Raw genomic sequence first — 21,201 nt, 5'->3', positions numbered from 1 at the left:
GTGAGGGAACCTAATGTTTTCCTTTGTAATGGCTATATTTGATGTGCTGCTGTTTCCCTCTTTTAGCTTCAGGGTGTGGGAGCAGCGTTGGGTGGTCTGAGTCTCCTAGCTTACATATGGTGTGGTTCACTGGCCTTTCTTGTTTTGTTTTTGGGGTTTAAAGGAAAGGTTCTCTTTAGGTACAACATGCTTATTTTTACCTTGCTGTAAAAGACTTCTGTCTCTCTGTCTATGTTTCTCTGTCTCTGGACTCTTTCCCTTTAGGATTCCATCCTTTCTCCCTTCCTCTGACACTGGGTGTGCATTGTTCTTTTTTAAACCACACTTCTGGGTTTATGTTCGTTTGCCTCCTCTTTCCGAGGATGCGGCTGTGGTACTGGACCCGATCTCTGTGTCTGCAGGATATAGAGTGTAAAATGCGCTCATAATCCTGCCACAAGCTGACAGACATGCAGTAACAGTTTTGTACCATTTCCACTGCACCTTTCCTCTCCACCAGGTTGATTAGCTTTACTGAAGACATTGAGCTATGGTTCATTCAAGACCCACATTGGATGAGTGTCAAAGCCACATGTTTATAGCAGAAACTTTCATACTACACATTTTTCTTATTATCATAAATAGGCTTTAATAATTGAAGGGGCCATTGTTGACTCATTTAAATTCGCTGTCTCACTCACTCTTGTGTCTCTCTCGTGCGCTCTCTCTCTCTCCCTCATTTTCCATTGAAATTCTAATTTTTTTGTGACCGCAACGCCTGGAAAAGGCAGTCAGAGAGCACTGCGGCTCTGTCCCTGACCCTGTATCTCTCCCTCACCACATTTCCATCTCCAGAGCCACTCACACACATCTAATCGTTTCACTTTTTTCCCCGCGTGGCAGCGGTATTAAGAAGCTGAGTTTTCTGAGGGCGGCAGAGGGGGAGTGGAATTTAGGGAGACTCAATTCCGCTGATTCCCGTTTAACCGCTCTGGGGACCTCGCCACGCTGACGACATGCCGGCTGATGATGAAAGCATATTGACTCCAGGAAAAAAAAAATGCAGTCACTTGAAATACAGTCCAAGACAATCACTCACTCAGGAGATTTATAGGTCAAATGAAATGCCTGAGGAATTGAAAATTAATATTTGTTCAAGCCAAAAACTACTTATGCTAATGTTAGTCATAATGACCCCATATGTCTAACAAAAAAAAAAAAAAAAAAGGAAACTATTTGTTGAAGGATTGAAATTGAAAGGATTTCAGATGAGGCTTTTATGATGACTAGTTCAGTAGCAAATGTCCTTTTATTCTACTGCATAACTATGCCGTATTCATGCTATGACTGTGCTCATTCTATGTGTAAAGTATGATGTTCTCTTGCCCCCACTCTTCCCACTTTTGCCTCAGTTCCTTTATAAACATTCACACAAATTCATAGCTCAATAATCTGTTTTTTACAAACCATTACCCAGCCCAAGAGTGCAGAAACTTTCATGTCAAAATTCAAAAATAGGCACAAAATGATTTCCCTCAGTTTCCTACTAAATCTCTAATTACAGATGCAGTCTCTCTGCCCCTTTGAAGGAAACTGGTGGTGGGGATAAGCCCAGAAAGAACATCCCAATAAAGTGCTTACGTCTACAGGCGCACCGTATTATGACTCCTACACCTCTCCTTTCAATTTATGCACTCTTTAGGATGTGTTATTACTGATCATCAAAGAGAAATTGCAAAGCTATTAGCTGAAATGGGAAAACCACATGCAAATCTCAAGGAGAGCAGTTTCCTCAAGCTACATCAATGGAAGCTTGCACATGTGGTGCCATACTTTTCTATTTACATTAAAAGTACATGCATTGGTCAACTGCACACTTCTGTTTTACATTTCCTCCCTTCATTCTCTAAAACTCCTCCTTTCTGCTAATACTCACAGACCAGGTACTTCAGTGTTCTTCACAAGATTTGTTCTTTAAAGTGTTTTCTTTCACAGTGTATGGTTTTGTATCCATCTACTTTCTATTTCTATGAAATAGAAATGCTGTTTCGACTTCAGTTGTGTTTATGAATTTACACTGAAAAGGTACTTGTACTTAAATTGAAGTCAATCTAAGGCCTGCTTTCATCACTCTACACTGCCATTTTGCCCTGAGGCAGTTCTGGTCTTATCAGGTCTCTGAATTCAGCTAGAAACTCTATGACAAACAACCATCTAAGTGCCTGAACACAAAGTACTGATTTTATTTGACATACTTTTTATTACAAGGACTAAAATTATGTGTATATTTAAAATTTATCATTTAGATTTTGCTTTAACATATTATGATGCACCATGTCACAGATATTCACATCTAGCCCAATTTCATTTAAAAATATCCCTAAATAGGAAGGTGAAGAATTGTTTTCAATACATCAGGAAATTAAAAAACAGAAGAAGAACCATTGTACTGGTAAATTACAAGTGATAATGTAAACATTTTTCTTAAAGTCCTGTCACAAAGTCTCTGCCCTAGAATACTCCCCAATGGATCCTCCTCTGCTGACTGGTCTCTCCTACTCTTCTGACTGGTTTCTCCTCCTCTGATGACTGGTCTCTTCTACTCTGACTCAGGCCCTCATCATCATCTGCATGATTCTTGACAGACTCATTAAAACACTCATATGGAGTACCCAGCTTGCTTCAGTTTTTGCAGTGAGTTTACCAGAATTTCTCTGTAATTTTATTACAATTTATTTTCAATGTTAATAGTTAAGGTACTACTATACCTGCCACTGGATGTGTTTTGATGATGTATATAATTCTCTGTTTGGTTATGTTTCTGATAGATTTGTCTGTTTTTCCTTTGATTACTGTAAAAGCCATAATAAAAGCCATAATAAACTGTACATGTATCCTACAGCCTCCAACTCCCACTTGTTAAACTTCCTCATAGACCTTGAATATTAATGTTAACACACTGAAAACAGCATATATAGCCCTTCTGCATACCCATTATTTAAAAAACCTCCTCATCTTCCCCATTGATATAGCCCATAAATAGTGTTACACTTCATAAACCTAGCATTAATTGACCATGTCGGTTAGCTACACCACACACGGTCTTACATCTTAAGGCCAAAATGCTATTTTCAAATGTTTCTGAAATTATGTAACTTTTTAAAACAAATTTCTGTCAGGATCTGAACAGAAAAGGTTTAAGCCCTCAAATTGTTGAAATGTAGATAAAAAATATTAATGGGGGGAATTATGCCACTCATATTAGCATTGATAAAAAGGCATTATCTGGTGTTTATACTACATACTACCTATCTGAAATAATGCAATGGCTGCATAAACACAGTAAAGTAATAGACGTAGTGACTGATAATGGAAACACATCAGCAGCTAGTCCATACATGACTATGATGAAGGATTAAAGTAATGACGTTGTGTGTGTGTGTGTGTGTGTGTGTGTGTGTGTGTGTGTGTGTGTGTGTGTGTGTGTGTGTGTGTGTGTGTGTACACGCATAAATGTGTGTGCATACGTGAGAGACAGAGAGAGAGAGAGAAAGAGAGAGAAAGAGAAGAGAAAGAGAAGAGAAATATAGAAAGAAGGAGATCAGGATGGGAGAGGGTCATTTGAAGAGCAGACTGCTAAATATAGTTTGTGTGTTACACTGAGGGCCAAAGTCTCACAAACTACAAGCCTGCTCTGACCAAGCCTTGTAATTGAGGGAAAAAAATAAAGAATGAAATTACATGTTTATTTTTGAAAACAATTTTAATCTTCTCTCCCCTCATTTTGGAAAAAAAGAAACGCCCACAAGGACACTCAAAACCAAGATGGGCTACCGGAAGACCATTTTAACTGTTTATTTATTTGATAACTGTGTGTAAGCTAGCCTCACACACAGTGCAGGGTTAAAAAAGAGCTAATCATAGAGTGTGTCCATTACATGTGATACAACGAATCAGGGTGATTGAAAAGAATGACTACTATAATACTGCTGTTAGAATTAAATGAAAACAATAGTATTTTCTGAAGCACTGGTTCAAACAAAATTATTATGAGATTTCTTAGTGGCTAAATGTAATGATATAATCGAGGGCTGTTTTTAAATGACACAACCTGGTTTCCATTTTGTTTTAGCTTCAAGCACCCTTTCTTTTTTGCTTTAGAGTAGCACTTTAGAAAATGTCTTCAGGTGACATCATTAGGATGCTTTTTGTTTTTAAGTTGTTTGTATTTATCTTGTGAATCATGAACCATATAAAGAATGCAGTTTCATGTGTTGACATTTGTATCCTGGTCAGCTTAATGAACCTGCTATTGAAAATTTTTGGAGTGTCTCTTTAAAGACCTTTAATCATATGTTTAAGCCATTTGGAGCCTACATGAGTCTACACACCCCCTCAGTCCTGGTGGCTGTTCATGATGCTGCCCTCTGGGTTTCTGTAAACACACCAGGGGAGGCTTTTGACCAAGTTTCAGGTTATAGAAATCATGAACTGTGCTACAAAGTTATGTACAGGGTAATATGCATTACTATGTTTGATTTGTCCAGTGGCAGATCTGTGGCAGTTCCTTCTGTTAGGTTGCTAGTTATAGGTCACTTAGCTCTGCTAACTAACAATTGGCATTATATTTTAATTTAGCTTATTTTTCTTATTCTAAATTGTCTTTTTATTTACAAACATGGACAGCTATGTTGCAGTCTGTAGTTTCATGGTTGGTCCTGTTCTGCTTCTTATTTTCATTAGAAATAAAAACATCACAGTCCTCATGTGCAACATGAAAATGGCAATCATTATGTAGGTCTACATCTACCTAGTGGTCCAAGATTCAGTGGAAACTTTGATTTTCATTTGCTACATGAAACTGAATAAATCCACAAAAAATAAATAAATAAATAGATTATATATATTGAAAATGAACTCTGGTTTTATTATCTTCTGGGAAACATATTATATCTTTTAACATGCTTCCTTTGAGTTACTCTGTAACTATTGTTCTCTCTTTCCTGCAAATCACACTCAATGTTTGATGCAAAGTCCACACAGATGCTGTATGTGTGCATATTTCATTTTTGAAAGGCACACTTATTACTATTTGACCTTTTTTGCATATCTGCATATAACTTATCCTTTTTCATAAGATTTGGTTTTTAAAATATTGTAAATTGATTTTGGTGTTTTTGAATGTACCCCTATATTTAATTCCATACATTATAACTAAATGAAGATATACGTGAGTGCAGGAACTTCTGTGTTGTGATTATCATATTACTGCTATATTTTGTCTATAATGTACCTGCTCAAAGCACAGAGTCCTGTAGGTAAAAACAAGTCCTGTATCTCTATAAAAAATTATCACCTGTGCACTGCCTTTACGTAAAATCAATCTAGACATTAATAGCTGTCTACCAAACACTCAGTTTGACAACAGCATTTGACTTTTTTTTAAAAGTCTATGTATCACTTTAAGCAGAGGCATAGGTTTGGAAGGGGAACAGAGGTACGTACCCCCCCAGTAATTTCTGCTCACACTTCTCATACAATGTGTTAGGTTTGGTGGTGGAAGCAGTGTACCCCCACCAAAACTGAAATGAAACCTACACTACTGCTTTTAATGACTACAGTATGATGGGTCTTAAGTAAGGCTATGCTTTAAATGGTCAATACACTGTACACTTTATACTAAACATTACAATCTACATCTTAAAATTATTCAAATTATAATTTTTTTTCTCTTAATTTATGGACTGGTAAGAGTAAACATGCTTCTACAATGTGATGAATGTAAAATAACCTACACTTTAAAAATGTCCACTTTTTGAGAGAGATGTTGTAATAATGTGATATAGTTTTAGGAATATAAAAAAGCTCAAAGCACAGGCATCTCAACAGGCACCCCGAAGCATACATTTTACCATTCTGAAACTCTTTTTCAATTAAAATTCAGTAGTGTATTATAGTAGATGAATAACATCCCAGTGCAAGCAGGTGTCAGATCCTCTCCTATGTGATAAATCTTTCTATGCTGCAGAACAAGCCACCAACTAATCAAGTTGGCTTTTCAATAATGACATGTTTTGGTTACAGTCTATTTAATTTATGCATTTAGCCTACATTTGCTTTCATTTTCATTTTCATTTTCATTCCTAAGTTACATTTATCTTTTTCACAACATTTGAGAAACTGTACCTTACAAATGCTGTTGTTGCCTTCATTAGTCTGAAAACACAAAATCCACTAATATAATGTTCCCATCATGATTATTTCTTGATATAGCTTCGTGTCTGAATAATAAATATTTATTACATGTATCTGCTCGTTTGGGATTGTGTAATTTAAGTAATATGTTTAAACTCCACAAAAGCCATAACCCAGAAAAATACCTAAAAACTATTACTGAGCCATGTTTTTAAAAAGCATTTAAAAAACGTAAATGCTATCTTTTTTTCTTTTTTTTTTTATGGGTAAATCTCAGTAGCGGTTCTTTGATAAATTACTAGCTATCAAACGTAATAACATTAAAACATCCGTTTATACGCACTATTATCTGTTTTGCAGCAGGCCTATGGCAAGGTAGGACGCGAAGGGGACCTTTCTCTCCCTCTCTCCTTTTCTATTGCCTCTTGGCTGTGCTTCAAAGGGAACGGGACCCTGTCATTAGAAGGCGTGTCTCTGAATCCACATAGAAGTTACTGCGCTCGTGCAGAAGTTGCTTCACACACCGTCCCGGGCCACGAGTTGATTCCCTCCCGTCTTGAAAACTCAACTTTTGGGATTTGATCCTCAGGGATGGCCGCGTCGGTTTTGGAGGTATGGAACGACAAAAAACTAATAATGGTAACCGCACGCTAAACCTTTTGGTATTACGCCTACTAGACTAAATTCTTGTGACAGTTATCCTATGCACGTATATGGGCGTTGGAGACAGCGCGTGGGGGAAGTAAAGGGCGCGTTTTTGCTGTTTAGATTCACTTATACTTAAGTGCTGGTTAAATTATAAATTATTTACTTCAAGCATCGATCAATGCTCTTGTCTAAAGCTGTAATTTATCCTGAGCTACACAGGATGAAATGGGGAAAGCGGTAAATTTATCAGAAACTACACACTGTACGAGTTGCTGAACTCTTTGATGTACACAGATTGGCAGAATGATGCGCGGGATCAGAATTACTGTGACAAAATATTCTACAATGATAATTAAAGCTCCGTATGTTAGGGCGGCGCAAGCTTTCCCGCGGTCCTCGTTCTGAACTTTGAAACATTAAGGGAATAGGAAATAAAACCCTGGCGTAATGGCTTTGAGGCAGGCATCACAGACCAGTTAAAACTCCGCATGGTAATCGGGCGCAGTTAACCTGGAAACGGGAGCAGCAACCTGTGCCAAGTCAAACCGCGTGTGTTCAGCGCTCAGGGGCAGAGACCATCGCTAAACGCTGAAGTCACTAGAGCCCCGTTGCACTTCGCCCATGTACTTTTCAGAGAACAGTGCGCTGACCCTAATTTTAAATAAATCCAGTAATACTTCTACATTCTTCTGTATACAGTTGTTTTTTATAGGTTTCAATTTAAAAATGTAACCAAAATAGACGTTAATGAGTACGCGTTAGAAGTTTTCAGGTGTACTTTTTATGTAACTCTCACAAACACCAGTAAATTTACAGAAAACATGTGATTAAGATTTCAGACTGAACTATATAGTCCCATTCCACTCAAGTCTATGGCACAAAGGTTCAAAAGGACATTGTGTGACAGGGTTAAAAGTGTTGTAATTTAATTTATGCTGAATAATAAATAATATTATTATAATTCTAATAATTCATGTGGTAGAGATTTCTAATGTCTAAATTCTCGATTTGTTTAATTTCCTCATCAGTAGTTCCTCTGTGGTAACTAGAGCTACAAAAGCTTTGTACTTGGTTACCTGCTGAAGTGAAGGGGGCCTGACAACAGTTCAAAGGACTATAAGAGCAGTTGTCATCAAAACAGTGCCTCATTCTTCTAGAACTGGTGGCAATCACACAGTGGCAAACTTGTTTAACAGGAATTGTGTGGGTGATGACATATTAATCACTAAGGTGAAGCTTGTTGTTGCATTTTTTATGTCTGAAAACCACCAGGAATCCTGTTTTCAATATGTATTTAAGGGATTACATGATGGATTAAAGATTCTGCTTGACTATTAGTGTTACCTACATAAACAAAATGCTCCATGTCAAAGTATTAAGTCTCATTGGTGCTGTTCTGTCCATTCTCAGGAAGAAGCACGTTATGGCTCAAGTCCTTTGGCAATGCTGACCGCCACCTGCAACAAGTTTGGCAGCACCAGTCCAGTCCGTGACACAGCCACGCCTGGCAAAGCAGGAAGCACAGCGCCTGTCAAGAAGCCCTACGGAATGACCTCTGACCTGCAGGTGCCTAAGACTGGGCGAGGCAGCGAAGGCATGGTGGACTCTTACAGCAGCTCGTTTGGTGTGGGGGGTGGTCTGCTCACACCCACCGGCAGCCCCCCTCCCCCTGCTGGGGCATACGGCTCTGAATACAGCCCCTTCTCCTCCTTCCAGACATCCACAGCTTCCCAGGACCCTTCCCTCCTGGTGACCAAGGCCCACGCCACAGCCGACTGCCTAACCAGCGTTTACACCTCGTTGGATGTGACCCACCCGTATGGCTCCTGGTACAAGGCAGGCATCCACCCTGGCATCACCGCTGCGCCTGCCAACGCCACATCCTCCTGGTGGGATGTCCACCCCGGTTCTAACTGGCTGAGCAGTGGCCAGGCCCAGCCCGACAGTTTACAGGCCTCGCTGCAGCCCGTGGCTCCTCAGGCCTCCCTCAGCCCCCCCATGCCCAGCTACAGCTCTGACTTCACACCCCTCAACCCAGCACCGTACCCCTCTGTGGGCCTCAGCACCTCCTCGCACCTCCTGCAGTCCTCGCAGCACATGCTTCCGCAGGACATGTACAAGCCCAAGCCGGTAGCCAGCAGCGGCCTCATCGAGAGTCCCATGGGCCTAAAACCAGCCCGGGGCTCCGGGGCCTACACGGGTGGCTCAGCCACCAGCAGGTCCTCCTGTGACTGCCCCAACTGTCAGGAGCTGGAGCGGCTGGGCGCCTCAGCCGCCTCCCTGCGCAAGAAGCCTGTGCACAGCTGCCACATCCCGGGCTGCGGCAAGGTCTACGGCAAGGCCTCTCACCTGAAGGCCCACCTCCGCTGGCACACAGGCGAGCGGCCCTTCGTCTGCAACTGGCTCTTCTGCGGCAAGCGCTTCACGCGCTCCGATGAGCTGGAGCGCCATGTGCGCACCCACACACGTGAGAAGAAATTCACATGCCTGCTGTGCAACAAGCGCTTCACACGCAGCGACCACCTCAGCAAGCACCAGAAGACCCACTCAGAGGGCAGCCTGCAGGGCAAGGCCGGAGGAACGGAGGGCGAGTCGGAGCCTCGGGGTCCAGAGGAATCTGCGGAGCCCAGTGACGGCACCCCAGCCAGCACTGGGAGTGTCATGCAGGACCACACGGCTAATGGGGAGGAGAAGAATGCCGCAGGGAACGTGGTGGAGAACAGCAGCGGTCTGCTGGAGATATAACCATCGCTGTGGGAATCATCTGATGGGGGTCTTCAGATCGAGCTGCTGTTACATCGGTGCTATTCAGCGTAAAATGTTATGTTGTGAAAAAAAAAAAACATAGAAAGGCTTTTCTATGACATTCATCTGTAGATACACTCAAATAATGGCCTCTGAGGAAAACAGACTACCACTAATATAAATATTCTCCTGTGGAACATGAAGGATTAGTGTGTGGAATCAAGCAAGGGCAGGAGACGAACATGTTTTTTATTCATTTTCTAGACAGATTTATAGATGCCCACCTAGTCAGGCATCTGACTTAGATTCTGGTTTTTCTTGATTTTTAAGCAGTTCCATTGACTTGTTAATCCTTGTTCTTTCTGATCATTATCACAGACAGGTGTTACAGATGACATTACTCAAAAGTGATCGTTTGCATTTTGGCCATGGTATTAGGACCTCCCAACTGTCACTGACCAATGGCTTGGATAGGATTTTGGGCTTTGCCAGCAGTTCCATTGCAAAGTTATGTTTATTACAAGAAGAGATTATGATTTTTCTCTTCTTTTATCACAGCCCTTTCTGAAACTGAATTGATAGTTTCAGAAACCCTTGCAGAATATGGTTGCAAAGAAGAAGTTAGGTGTACAGTTTAGTCTTTGCTTTGAGTTCCACTTTGATCCTATTTCCTGTCTTATTTAATTTCCTATTTACATAAAATTTAATTTATGCCTTAAATTATGAACATTTGAGAGACAATCTTGCAGTTTACTGGCATTACAAAATAGGAACCAGGCAATGAAGCAAAGCCAGTCATAAATAAATTAAAACTTTTCATTTTATATGATTATTTATTTATTTTTAGACAGTTGGTTTTCAGGTTCTGCTGGCTTTTTTATGAACTTTATATGTAGAATTTAAAGCCAATTTGTAAGGTTTCAAATTTTTTAGGATATGTAATCTTAATTGTATTTTCTGTTGTTTACCAGCATGTACATATGAGACCAAAAAGTGTTTCCCAGCAAACTGTATGTCTGTTTAATTAAATTAAGTGAAATTCAATTCTCTGTTGTATTTTTTGAGTAGGAAATGAAATGTTATCTTAAATCAACACTATCATATGAGGTCAGAGAAGCAAAATCATGAACTACTTGCTACCAAAACACCAAACTGTGTTAAAAGTATTTGTAGTCTTCATCTTCACGCCTAACAGGGACAACAATGACAGTGGCAGCAATAATAATAATAATAATAATAATAACAACAAATTGCATACATTACCAATATTACTTGGTTATGCATTACTTGAAACATTTGGGGAAGTGAAATATTTTTCCATGCATTCTAAGCAGGTCTTTTAATGGCTGTTAGTCATCTAAGATTTTATATTGTACCACCATTTTTAAAAGACATACTTTCACTGATGTGTTGAAACTGAATGGGATTAAATCAGTCAATTTATATATGATTTAGCTTTAAACAACTAAAATCAAAACAATCATACTTTAAAGAGGTTTTTTTTGTTTTTATTCTGCTATTTGAAAATCTGATACAGTTTCAGTATAAAAAATAGTACACCAAAAGCAATAAGGATGTGCAACAGAGGTAAATAGAGAAATGAAAGAAATAGAGAAATGAAAGGATGATGCAAGCATGTTGTCCATGTGGTGTGCATAAAGGGATATTTTTCACCAATTATCAAGTGGTTTGACCTTTTTAATCAATCTCATCATTCGGTGTGACAGCTGTGAGGAAGTATATGAGACCTTCTCTTTTCTCAAATTTCCTCTCTATTGGAATCTCCCAGTCACTCTTCCTTCTCCGTCTCTCACTGTTTTCTTCTGTTCCTCTTCTTCTCCAGTGACGACCCTCCTGCGCCAGTCCGTCCCGTTTCGCAATCTCACGGCTGAACAAACGTCATAATTAGTCCATGCAGCCGAAACAAAGCGGGGCTCTCAGTTGACACAATGCGTCTCACAGAGGGCCGGTGACGGTCTGCTTCAGAAAACGCAACCTCCCCCGCAGTCGGTGGTCCACGATTACCCCCACCAGCCCCAATACTGGACAATTACCCCCCCAACGGGACTGCCGCATGTCATGCAGATGAGGAGAGGAGTGAGGAGAAGAGGATAGAGGAGACAGGAGGAGAGACGAGCAGAGGGAGGGGGCTGAGTCAATGCACTGTTTACAGAACTGTGGGCTGTCCATGTGGCAGTGAACTAACAGCAGACTTCAGAAGCCGAAGGCCATTCTCTGTGGCGCTAATGTTTGCAGGCATACAATCACATGGAGCACTGGGTTAGTGAGCTTGGGATAAAGCAGTGGGCTTTTCTTTTGGGAATGAGTCACTGAGCTGCACTTCTAAAAAGATATCCCCCCACTGACAAAACACTGGCTCTGGGCCTATGCCAGATTTATCAAGGCTCTGCTGGAATTTATAAAATGATCAGTGATTGGAGAATGTTAGGCACACTGGCCAATGATGTGCTGCTTTACTCTTCGATCCGACACAAGTTTACAGGGATTAGATGTGGTCATAAATCATGATAAGGGGTAAATTCCAGAATCACCGCACGGACAGCTCTTTGCCGCATGCGCACACACATTCCGCTCTTGTGACAGTGCACTCCTCTCCCGCACCTCTCCTACCCTCTTCCCCTGGCTGTATGGTTCTAATTTACTGACTCTAATGAGCTGGATTTGAGGTCAGCTGGTCCCGGGGCCGACTCTGTCATCAGGGCTTGACATGTTTATGGAGGTCTGAAGTGGGCGCGCGGTCGAGTCCACAGCTTTAAAGACGCAGGCGGAGGGTTTGGGTGGGGTGTGTATGTGTATGTGTGTGTGTGCATGTGTGTGTGTGTGCGTGTATATGTGGTGTATGTGTGCGTTTGTATGCGATGTGTGTGGGGTGTGTGTGAGTGAGTGAGTGTGTGTGTATGTGTCTGTTGGGGTATATATGGGGGGTCGGGGAGGGTCCGTGGCTTCTGACTCCAGCACCACTATTATTTTTGCCTTTTTATACTCCCCTGTGGTGGTGGTAACCTTGTTTTATTTTTAAAACTTTATGTTCGAGGAGTAAAAAAAACCAACAACCTGGGAGAGAGCTGTGGCTCAAGTCAAGCTGTAAAAAGATAAATATACTCAGGGACATGAGAGAGACATTGTAAGCAGAGCAGGGGACAATCCACAGGAAGAAAAAGGAGAGAGAAGAAGAGTGTGAAGAAGACAAAGCTCATCCCGACCTTTCTTCTCAGCCTGCTCTCTGTAAGGTTTCTCCTGAACTCAAAACAGCCATACCCAAAAATCCTCTCAATTCTTACTCAATCCCCATGCCGTGTCTGAAATGCCTAGCTTTACTGTAGGCTAGTGCGAACAATTGGTCTTCCTCAAACCCTGAGCTGGCTATAGGTGATAAGTCTCCCCCATGCCCTGAAGTAAAGGAGGGATGCATTTCAACAGGAAAAGGCTCAGGTGTGTGCAGGTGACCTTTGTCTTAAGGCTCTGGGGGATGGGAGTAGTAGGCCTGGGGTGTCGGGGGGGACATGTCTTTCCACATCAGCAGCAGTTGAAAACTAGCTGGGGGGAGACGGGGGTAGAAATCAGTGACCTAAAACAACAGCAAGAGGTCAGGAAAGGTCAGATGTTCGCTGATGAAGAAAGAGGAAAGAGTGCTTTCAGCCCCACAAAGAGACACAAGATTGATCATCATTAGTTCATTTACATTAACGACGTTGGCAGCAGGGTGGTGCTTAGCAATACTTATCTAGGGCTTTCATAGAAGCCTTTATGGGGCCCTTTCTGTAATGGAGCACCCTTCTGCTCTGAAATGTATCAAACACACCACTAAATGGACCAATTCTGTTTATAGGAACTGTGGGTAGGCTGTGGCAGGCTCCATATCCCTGTAAAAAGATAATATGTTCCCTATTAAATGTCCCCCGGATGACAAATTGCTTCCAGAAAAAAAGCTGAGGAAGCTGAGGAAATGGGCTGTGACACTTCAGAATATATATCCTCTCCTTAATTCCTCAAATTCACCGATCTGCTCTTCACTAAACTTTGAACTAGATGTTTTCTAGTCCCTATACATACAGTATGGAGTTATCTGCTGTTTACACCTTACAACCATCATCCCCAACTTGCTTTAAAAATAATAATAATAATAAAAATAATATTTTTTTAGTCTTAAGTTTAATTTTGGTAATGTTATGTATTGTTTAAATCTGCATGTCTTTTAAGAATTTTTCTTCAAATTCTTAAAGAAACCATTATCATATATATTATAACATATTATACTCTAAATCTATTGTTCAGATGAATTAGGGTTTTTTACATTAAGTTAATAAATGTTCATGGTATGCTATAACTGTAACTTACTTCCTCATCTTGCTGTTACAAAGACAACAAATTTAATTTGTAATAAATTAATAATGATAATAAAATCAATAATTTCATATAAAATCCTTGGGGAAATTACTGTCCTACAAAGAAGAAAATAATCATTTTTCTATTTTTCAACAGATGTAGCCCTAATAAATATATATTAAACATAAAAGAGAGAATAACAAAGCAAAAAAAATGCTTAAATAAAATGTATTCTTTGCTCATTGGTCAGCCTACATTGCGATGATGAATACACTAACAGTCATGTTCATTTGTAGCTCATTTCTCTGTATAGTAACAGTGAAAATGAAACAGAAGTTCAAACGAGGAAGAAGTAGAAGGAGGAAAATGGCAAAGAAGAACTGGAAAGAAAGAGCTAAAAAAAAAATCCAAACATGAATAAGGATTTGCAGAGAAACATGAAATGGGAAAGAGAGAGCGCGAGAGAGTGTGAGACAGCAGGAGGGAGAGGGAGAAGGAAAGAGAAAAAGAGAGATGTTAAAAGTGAGTGATTTGAGTTGGACTGCTAGAGGGTTGGTAGGGTTTTGGCGGAGGAGTGTGGTGGTTCAGAAGTCCTCCAGAAAGAGGCGCCAGTGTGTCCGGCGGGGGCCCTGACCATGGGCTGCTCTCCCCTCCCCCTCCCCCCCTGGAGTCACGGCCACAGCACCCACCCCCAAACGAACCCACTGGCAGGCCGAGAGCTGCTGCCACCCCATGCTTATTTAATATCCTGCAGCAATTGAAATATCTCTGTGGGTGAACACACACACGAATTTGCCGTCACGCACATACACACTGGTGCACACAAACATACGACCAAACACATGCTCACCACTGAAAATAAATATATAAACTAAAATCATTTCTTTCTCTTATTTGCTGCCAAGAATGGTTAAGGAACCTCTCTCAGCCTTCTGCATGATGTTGAGTGTAATGGGAAGAGGAAAAATGTCTTACACTGCACAAACCGCTCTAACTCCTAATAAAGAGAGGGAGCCTCAACTCAGACGACTGACATATTTTTCAGTCGATGTCCCGTGTAACATTGGTCAACCCCCGCCCCACCACATGTCTTTGTGTTTATTTGAATCCTCCTACTCTTTGCTTAGAGTAAAAATATACGACTAATGCTTCTGTGGAGTCATCCCTCAGTCTGTCTAGCGGACCCTAGTCCAGTAGCCTAATCAACGAAACGAAGCTCCGTATAATGCAAATACGAGCGATGACTCATATCATGGGAGTACTGTGCCTTTCGTGAAAACCTATAACAGTGCTGTCCTATTGGTCGAGTTCTTATGAAATTAACGCAGCGCACAAAGACCTCGTCCCGTATTTAGTGTGAGCCCATAATGACTCTGATCATTACAGAGTGATTGTCTCCGACGAGAAATCCCTTAAACAGGCTCGGTTTGGACCCGGGGTTGCTCCACTCCATCTCCCCGCGAGCCACCAACCGCCGCTGCCGCCAAAAATAACACACCAGCGCCACTCCAGCCTGCGCCTCACCGCAGAGCAGCTCACCGCAAGAGCCGGGATCAAAACACACACAAAAAAAGGAAACACAGCAGATCGGAGGGAAGGAAAAAATTGTTCATATAACTTTACACCGCTTCTTATAAGATACCCAGAATCTGCTGATGATTTTGGCTTCGAGCGAACCCACAGAATCGAATCCACAGACGGAGCCAAGAAAGGAAACGCGCAGTATGTGTGTCGGTGTTCGCGCACGTGTGTGCTGAATGAAAATTTGATTAAATATACTGCCCAAAGAGATGGTTCGTTTCAGAGCTAGTCATTCAGCAGTGACTGGTACATTCATAATTGAGAAGGCAGTGAGAATTTTCACCAACTCATCAGAATGAATGCATTACTGGAACAGTAATTGGTGCATAGTATGATGCAGGAACAGTCCATTGCAGCCTACAGAAATAGTTCTGTAACACGTTGGTTCATTCTTATACTTCCTGCTTAATAGACACTATTATAATGTGATATATGTGGAACACACGGCTGTTTTACCACAGCATGAGATAGTTGACTAAAATAATGTGCTCATAATTAACAAGAAACTGGTATATATTCATATGTGTCAATGTAGTGTAGTATGAATCAGTGTTATGGGACTCATATTAAATGCATCTTTAAATAAAGTATGCTTTAAATAAACGAATAAATGATGTTAGTAACAACTAATGCATAATTTAAATCAATTTTAGTGATGTCATTGCAGTATGCTGCAACTATACAGTTGACTTGTCTGCGTATACTGGGTTTTGTACATTGATGACAGGAAGACCTGGACCTTTTGCTTTCAGTCCTTGCAGTTAAACATTTGGGTTTTTTTTCCATTGGTACACATCAGTTAACGACTCTCATTTAATGTTTGCATCGAGATCTTAAACATTAATGCAACAAGGCAGTTTCTTTAACCTCCCAAGCTTCTGTACTATGGTGCTGTTTATTGAGTGTAACCAATGGCTGAAGAACAACTCATTTTAATTCAAACGGGCTCTCCACTCATTATAGTGCTTCAGTGGTGGAGCAAAAGGAAGGCAGCATAGTAAGTCCAGTGGAAGAAGACTTGGTTTGACAAGGTTCCTCTGCTCTTTTACTTCCTTAGATACTTCCCTGCCTATGACAAGATTTTCAGTGAAGCTAAAGCAAATCATTTTTGCCACATTCTTAGCTTGATTACAAATAATTAAAAGGCATCTCACTAGTTTCAACCCATAGCTTGCTAAAGTTTTTGTTTCTATGCATTCTATTTCAGATGTTTTTTTAGATCATTTGTGTAAATTTATAAATGATTAGAATGTGTATAATCAGAATAAACATAAAATATACAATCAAATATGTGGCTGTAATGTCAGTTTCCCAATTTAAAATACAAGACTTATCAGAGGTTTTAAAGGCTTATGGTTCTGCCCCATTGGAATACATGTATGCATAGTGATAACCTGTAATAGTTTTAGTATTTCTAAAATAGTGTTTTTCACTATTACAGTTAATAATTAAGTTGTGCTATTTATGGTTATAAATTATAGGAAGCACCAAGTTTAATAAAATACGGGTTGAAAAATTATGAACCTATTCTTTTTTGCAGTGAAGTTCCTACAGACTGTTTACTTCTTATTCGGGAAGTTTCAGCATAAAGCCACTAGATGGCAGCATGAGAGGTGAAAAAGATTTATGTTAAAAGATGCTTCATGGACCTTCTGTCGTTCAAACTGACACTCATCGTTTTCTTAGCTAAAATGAGGAAATACAGAGAAAGAGCATATAATATAACATTTTTATATACCCAAACAAATAAAATAATTTCAAATTACATTTAGTATTTTACATCTAATGAAAATAATTTTAAAAGTCAAAGGTGTCATTTTTAAAATTCATACATTTAACAAAACTAGCAGTATGTCCAACATCAGCTGTCAAGATCAGCATACTACCACATAGAGCTACTTAGAATTTATAAATAAAAATGTAATTTAAAAAAAAGTTAAAATAAAAAAGATAAAACTAGTGAGAAACCATTCTATATGACATGAGATGTAAGGATACTTCTTGTTCCTTTTTCATACCCTTACTTTAGACAACTTACACAGAAGACCTGACTTCATTACAACTTTCATGAGTTGTCTCAGATGAGAATATATTCTTTGAATCCTATTTCCCTGACTTTTTTTTTTTTTTTTGTCCACGGGAATTTAAACCTTTCTGTAATCAGCTTTACAGACACTGGCTTTAATAGACTTTATTCAGACTAAGGCAGAAATTCAATGTGTTTGTTTCATAATTGGGTTAGATACACATCTTCAGTTTTATAGATATATGCTTAAGTGATTTTATAAAACTTTTAATACATTTTTAAACTAATCTTGCTAATTTACTTTTAAAACACATGTACTTTAGGTATTTCAATAAAAAATGTTATAATAAAGTACTTATAGTCATTATAATAAAAAATTAACTTGTAGTAATTTTTCTCAAAGCATGTTGCCTTTACAAAGCAGTGAAAGCCCATTTGTAGCCTTAAGCTGAGGCATTGATACTCTACTAACAAAAGGTAAATGGTAAGGTAAGTTTAGGATGTAAATGGACAATGTTGTCTGCAACAACAATTATAAATTAGGTTAAAACCAGATCATAGTCTTCACAAAATAAAGAAAGATTTTTATTATTTCAAAAGACTGTGGACAATAATTACTGGTCAAACAGCATGGCTGTTTGGAGTTAGGAGTGCCTGGTTTGCAACTGAATGCAAAGCCAGACGGGGCCATAAAGGCATGGTTTTCTCTAAGCTTCTCAGCCTGCCAGCTCACGCCACACAGTCTGCTGAGAACATCCAGAAAGAGTGAGTGAAAAAGAATGAGGTCTGCATTGTGGAATAAGACTTTTTGTGAGCAACATACATTGATCAGAGAGCACTTGCTGTTATTATTTTTTGTAAAATCATGAACAATAAACTGAGATTTCCACACATTTTTCTGAGTACTGGCCTATTGGTAGATTCATCCATGTTTACATATGTCTTTATCTTCACATGATATTCATGGCACCCTCTGTCCATGTCGCACAGTGCAATTTACTAGTGTGTCATAGTCTTAAAGGTACTTTATTTGCTAAGAGATCAGCCCAGAAAGACTGGCCTGTATGTAACGCTATTGGAGAAGGACACAAAATTAAATCATATCAACAGTGACACCTACAGCTAAATACTTGAAATGTCACACTACTTTTAAGGAGTTTCATATAGATAGAATTAAAAGAAATTAGTTGTTTTTTTTTATTTAAACATAATGTATATATGTATTTTATATTCAAGCTATTTTCTCTTGTGAGTAAAGTATGCCAATTTATGACAAGAAGGAAATTTATACATCACATGTATAATGGAATTGTGTATGAAATGTGGCTCATATAATCGTTGATAATGGATCGTTCATATAATCGCTGATAATGGATCGCGAAACTCTTGCCTATGCATAATTTCTTTCATGCGGTGTACAGCATTTTACACATTAAAAGCCAATATAAAGCAAATATAAAGAAAAAATTATCCAGTAATTGTCTTGTGTGTTTTCTACTATGGCGCATATTTGTATCTGTAGTACGTGCTGCAGATGATATCATTCCCATCTCTAAATCTACTTCACCTTTTTGGTTTACAGCCAGATTAATTTTGTAAGTGAAATTAATTCTCTATGTTCTGATGATAATATCTGGGGCCAAGGACTGTTCAATCTCACACACTAAAAAGTCTTTAATAACTAATTATAATTACTCAGGAAAACATGAAAGCAATCATAAAGTCCCAATAGAAATTATAACAGGTATATTGTAAGATGTGGAATTCGATGCAGCAGTTTTCATGACTTTGATATAACAAGTATGCCTGTAGTAATTTCACCTGTATGCGCGATATCGTGTGTACAAGTTAGCTAGCTACATGATTTATAATATCAGTCGAATTTACCTCAACAAGAAAATTTAAATAGCGGAATAAGGTATACCTGCCAAAAAAACAAGGGAATAGTAAAAGTGCCCTCTATTTCCGTGGCAAGAACCAAACCTTTTAAACATTTTTATTATATCGGATTTTCAAGGGCTTTGCAAAGAACAGAGTAACCGGGGCTTACAGACTTTTCCATACAATAGGCTCTACTTGAACAGTCCACCCAAGTAGATAAAATCACTCGGTTTCAACCTAAAATTATATATAAATTATAACGTTTTATGTCACTCTTGTCAAACCAACTCGCGTAAGCTTTTGATTGCGCTGGACTAGCTAACTGAATGTGGTCTAGAGGGTTTCTATATGTGCAACTAGCGTCTACCGCATGTGAGATGTTTAAGGGACATCTGTAAATTGTAGCTACAGAAAATAACCTGGGTTACACTCTCCTCCTCGACACTTCATAAGTCTCTGCATGAACATCAGTCACATGCAACGCCACCACCACAATTAAATTCTCAACGTCTGGGAAACAGTGTTAGTATGAGTGGGCCAGCGTGTTGCCCAGTAATTTTAGCATGCTGGCCACGACCCCAGCCAAAAGGTCAGTCCTTGGGGGAATCATTGGCTGTGAACTTCTATAAGTTGAGGCATGGCTTTTGTTCATGCTCTCTCTACTGCTGTGTTCTGATTTTCACATGGTCTCACTCTTCTGTGTATGGAAAAAAAATACTTTACATTAAACAATTTTTTTTTTATCTTCAATTTTCATGTGTTCCATTGCAGAACAGCAAAGAGCTTTAAAGAGAATATGTAATATTAATCGTGTCTAAAGCACATACAATGCTTCTTCCAGATAGAGAAGCAAGATTCATCACTCAACAGAACACATTTCCCCTGCTCCAGAGTCCAGCAGCGGCGTGCTTTGCACCACTCCACCCGACACTTGGCATTGTGCTTGATGATGTAAGGCTTGCCTGCAGCTGTTCGGCCATGGAAACCCATGCCATGAAACTCCCAGCACACAGTTTTTGTGCTGAGGTTAATGCCAGAGGACGTTTGGAACTCTGCAGTTACTGAGTCAGTATTGTTGGCAACTTTTACCTCAACACTCGACAACCTTGCTATGTAACTTTACATGGCCTATCCCTTAGCTGAGTTGCTATGGTTCCTAAACACTTCCACTTTTTAATAATACCAATAACAGCTGATCATGGAATATCTAAAAATTTCACAAACTGGGTTGTTGCAACGATGGCACTCTATTACAGTACCACGCTCAGTTTCAGTGAGCTCAAAGACAGCCCTTTCTTTCACAAACGTTTGCAAAGGCAGACTATATGTCTAGGTGCAATTAATGATTGAATGAAACACTCGAGTTCAAAGATTAAGAGTATCCCAAAACCTTTGTGAAGATAGTGTACTAAAAAACAATTAAATCGTATGAATAGGAAACCTAATTAAAAATAATAATCATGGGTACATAAAAACATGCATGATGTTTAAAAGGACTTTCCACAAACGTTACTGCAAAGTAACGTCCTATAATAACGTCCTCTCTAATGTTTTGGCGTCTTTACAAAAATGTTCAGAGGATTTTGGCGGGACGTAGCTTGGTATATCGTAGGACTGTTTGTGATGGTCTTGGACAGACAATACTATTGACTGCAACACAGCGAAAAAAACTGGGGTCGGCCCACTTAAACTTATGCAACACTGTTTCATTGCATTTGATTTCTATTGGTTAAGTGCAGCATAGACCATTTGCAGACCAATGGGGCGAAGAACTTTTTTTCTAGCTTTGTGCGCGCAGT

General features: G+C 39.5%; 1 protein-coding gene across 1 annotated transcript; it reads left to right on the top strand.

The window, feature by feature from the left end:
* The first annotated feature begins 6,624 nt into the window (after positions 1 to 6,624).
* Positions 6,625 to 10,611, top strand: sp7 (Sp7 transcription factor). Its single transcript, XM_027000575.2, has 2 exons — positions 6,625 to 6,786; positions 8,233 to 10,611. Exons 1-2 carry the CDS (start codon positions 6,766 to 6,768, stop codon positions 9,565 to 9,567), a joined length of 1,356 nt encoding a protein of 451 aa, XP_026856376.2. The 5' UTR covers positions 6,625 to 6,765; the 3' UTR covers positions 9,568 to 10,611.
* The last annotated feature ends 10,590 nt before the right edge of the window (positions 10,612 to 21,201 follow it).

This window comes from Electrophorus electricus, chromosome 3 (assembly GCF_013358815.1).
Source record: "Electrophorus electricus isolate fEleEle1 chromosome 3, fEleEle1.pri, whole genome shotgun sequence".
Lineage (NCBI taxonomy): Eukaryota > Metazoa > Chordata > Actinopteri > Gymnotiformes > Gymnotidae > Electrophorus > Electrophorus electricus.
This window is presented reverse-complemented; position numbering and strand designations above follow the sequence as displayed.

What these genes read in the sequence shown, in the direction of transcription:
- sp7 (XM_027000575.2), top strand. Translation starts at nt 6,766, where the DNA reads ATGGCCGCGTCGGTTTTGGAG. An exon ending in TGGCCGCGTCGGTTTTGGAG is followed by an intron (nt 6,787 to 8,232) that starts GTATGGAACGAC and finishes GTCCATTCTCAG; the next exon opens with GAAGAAGCACGTTATGGCTC.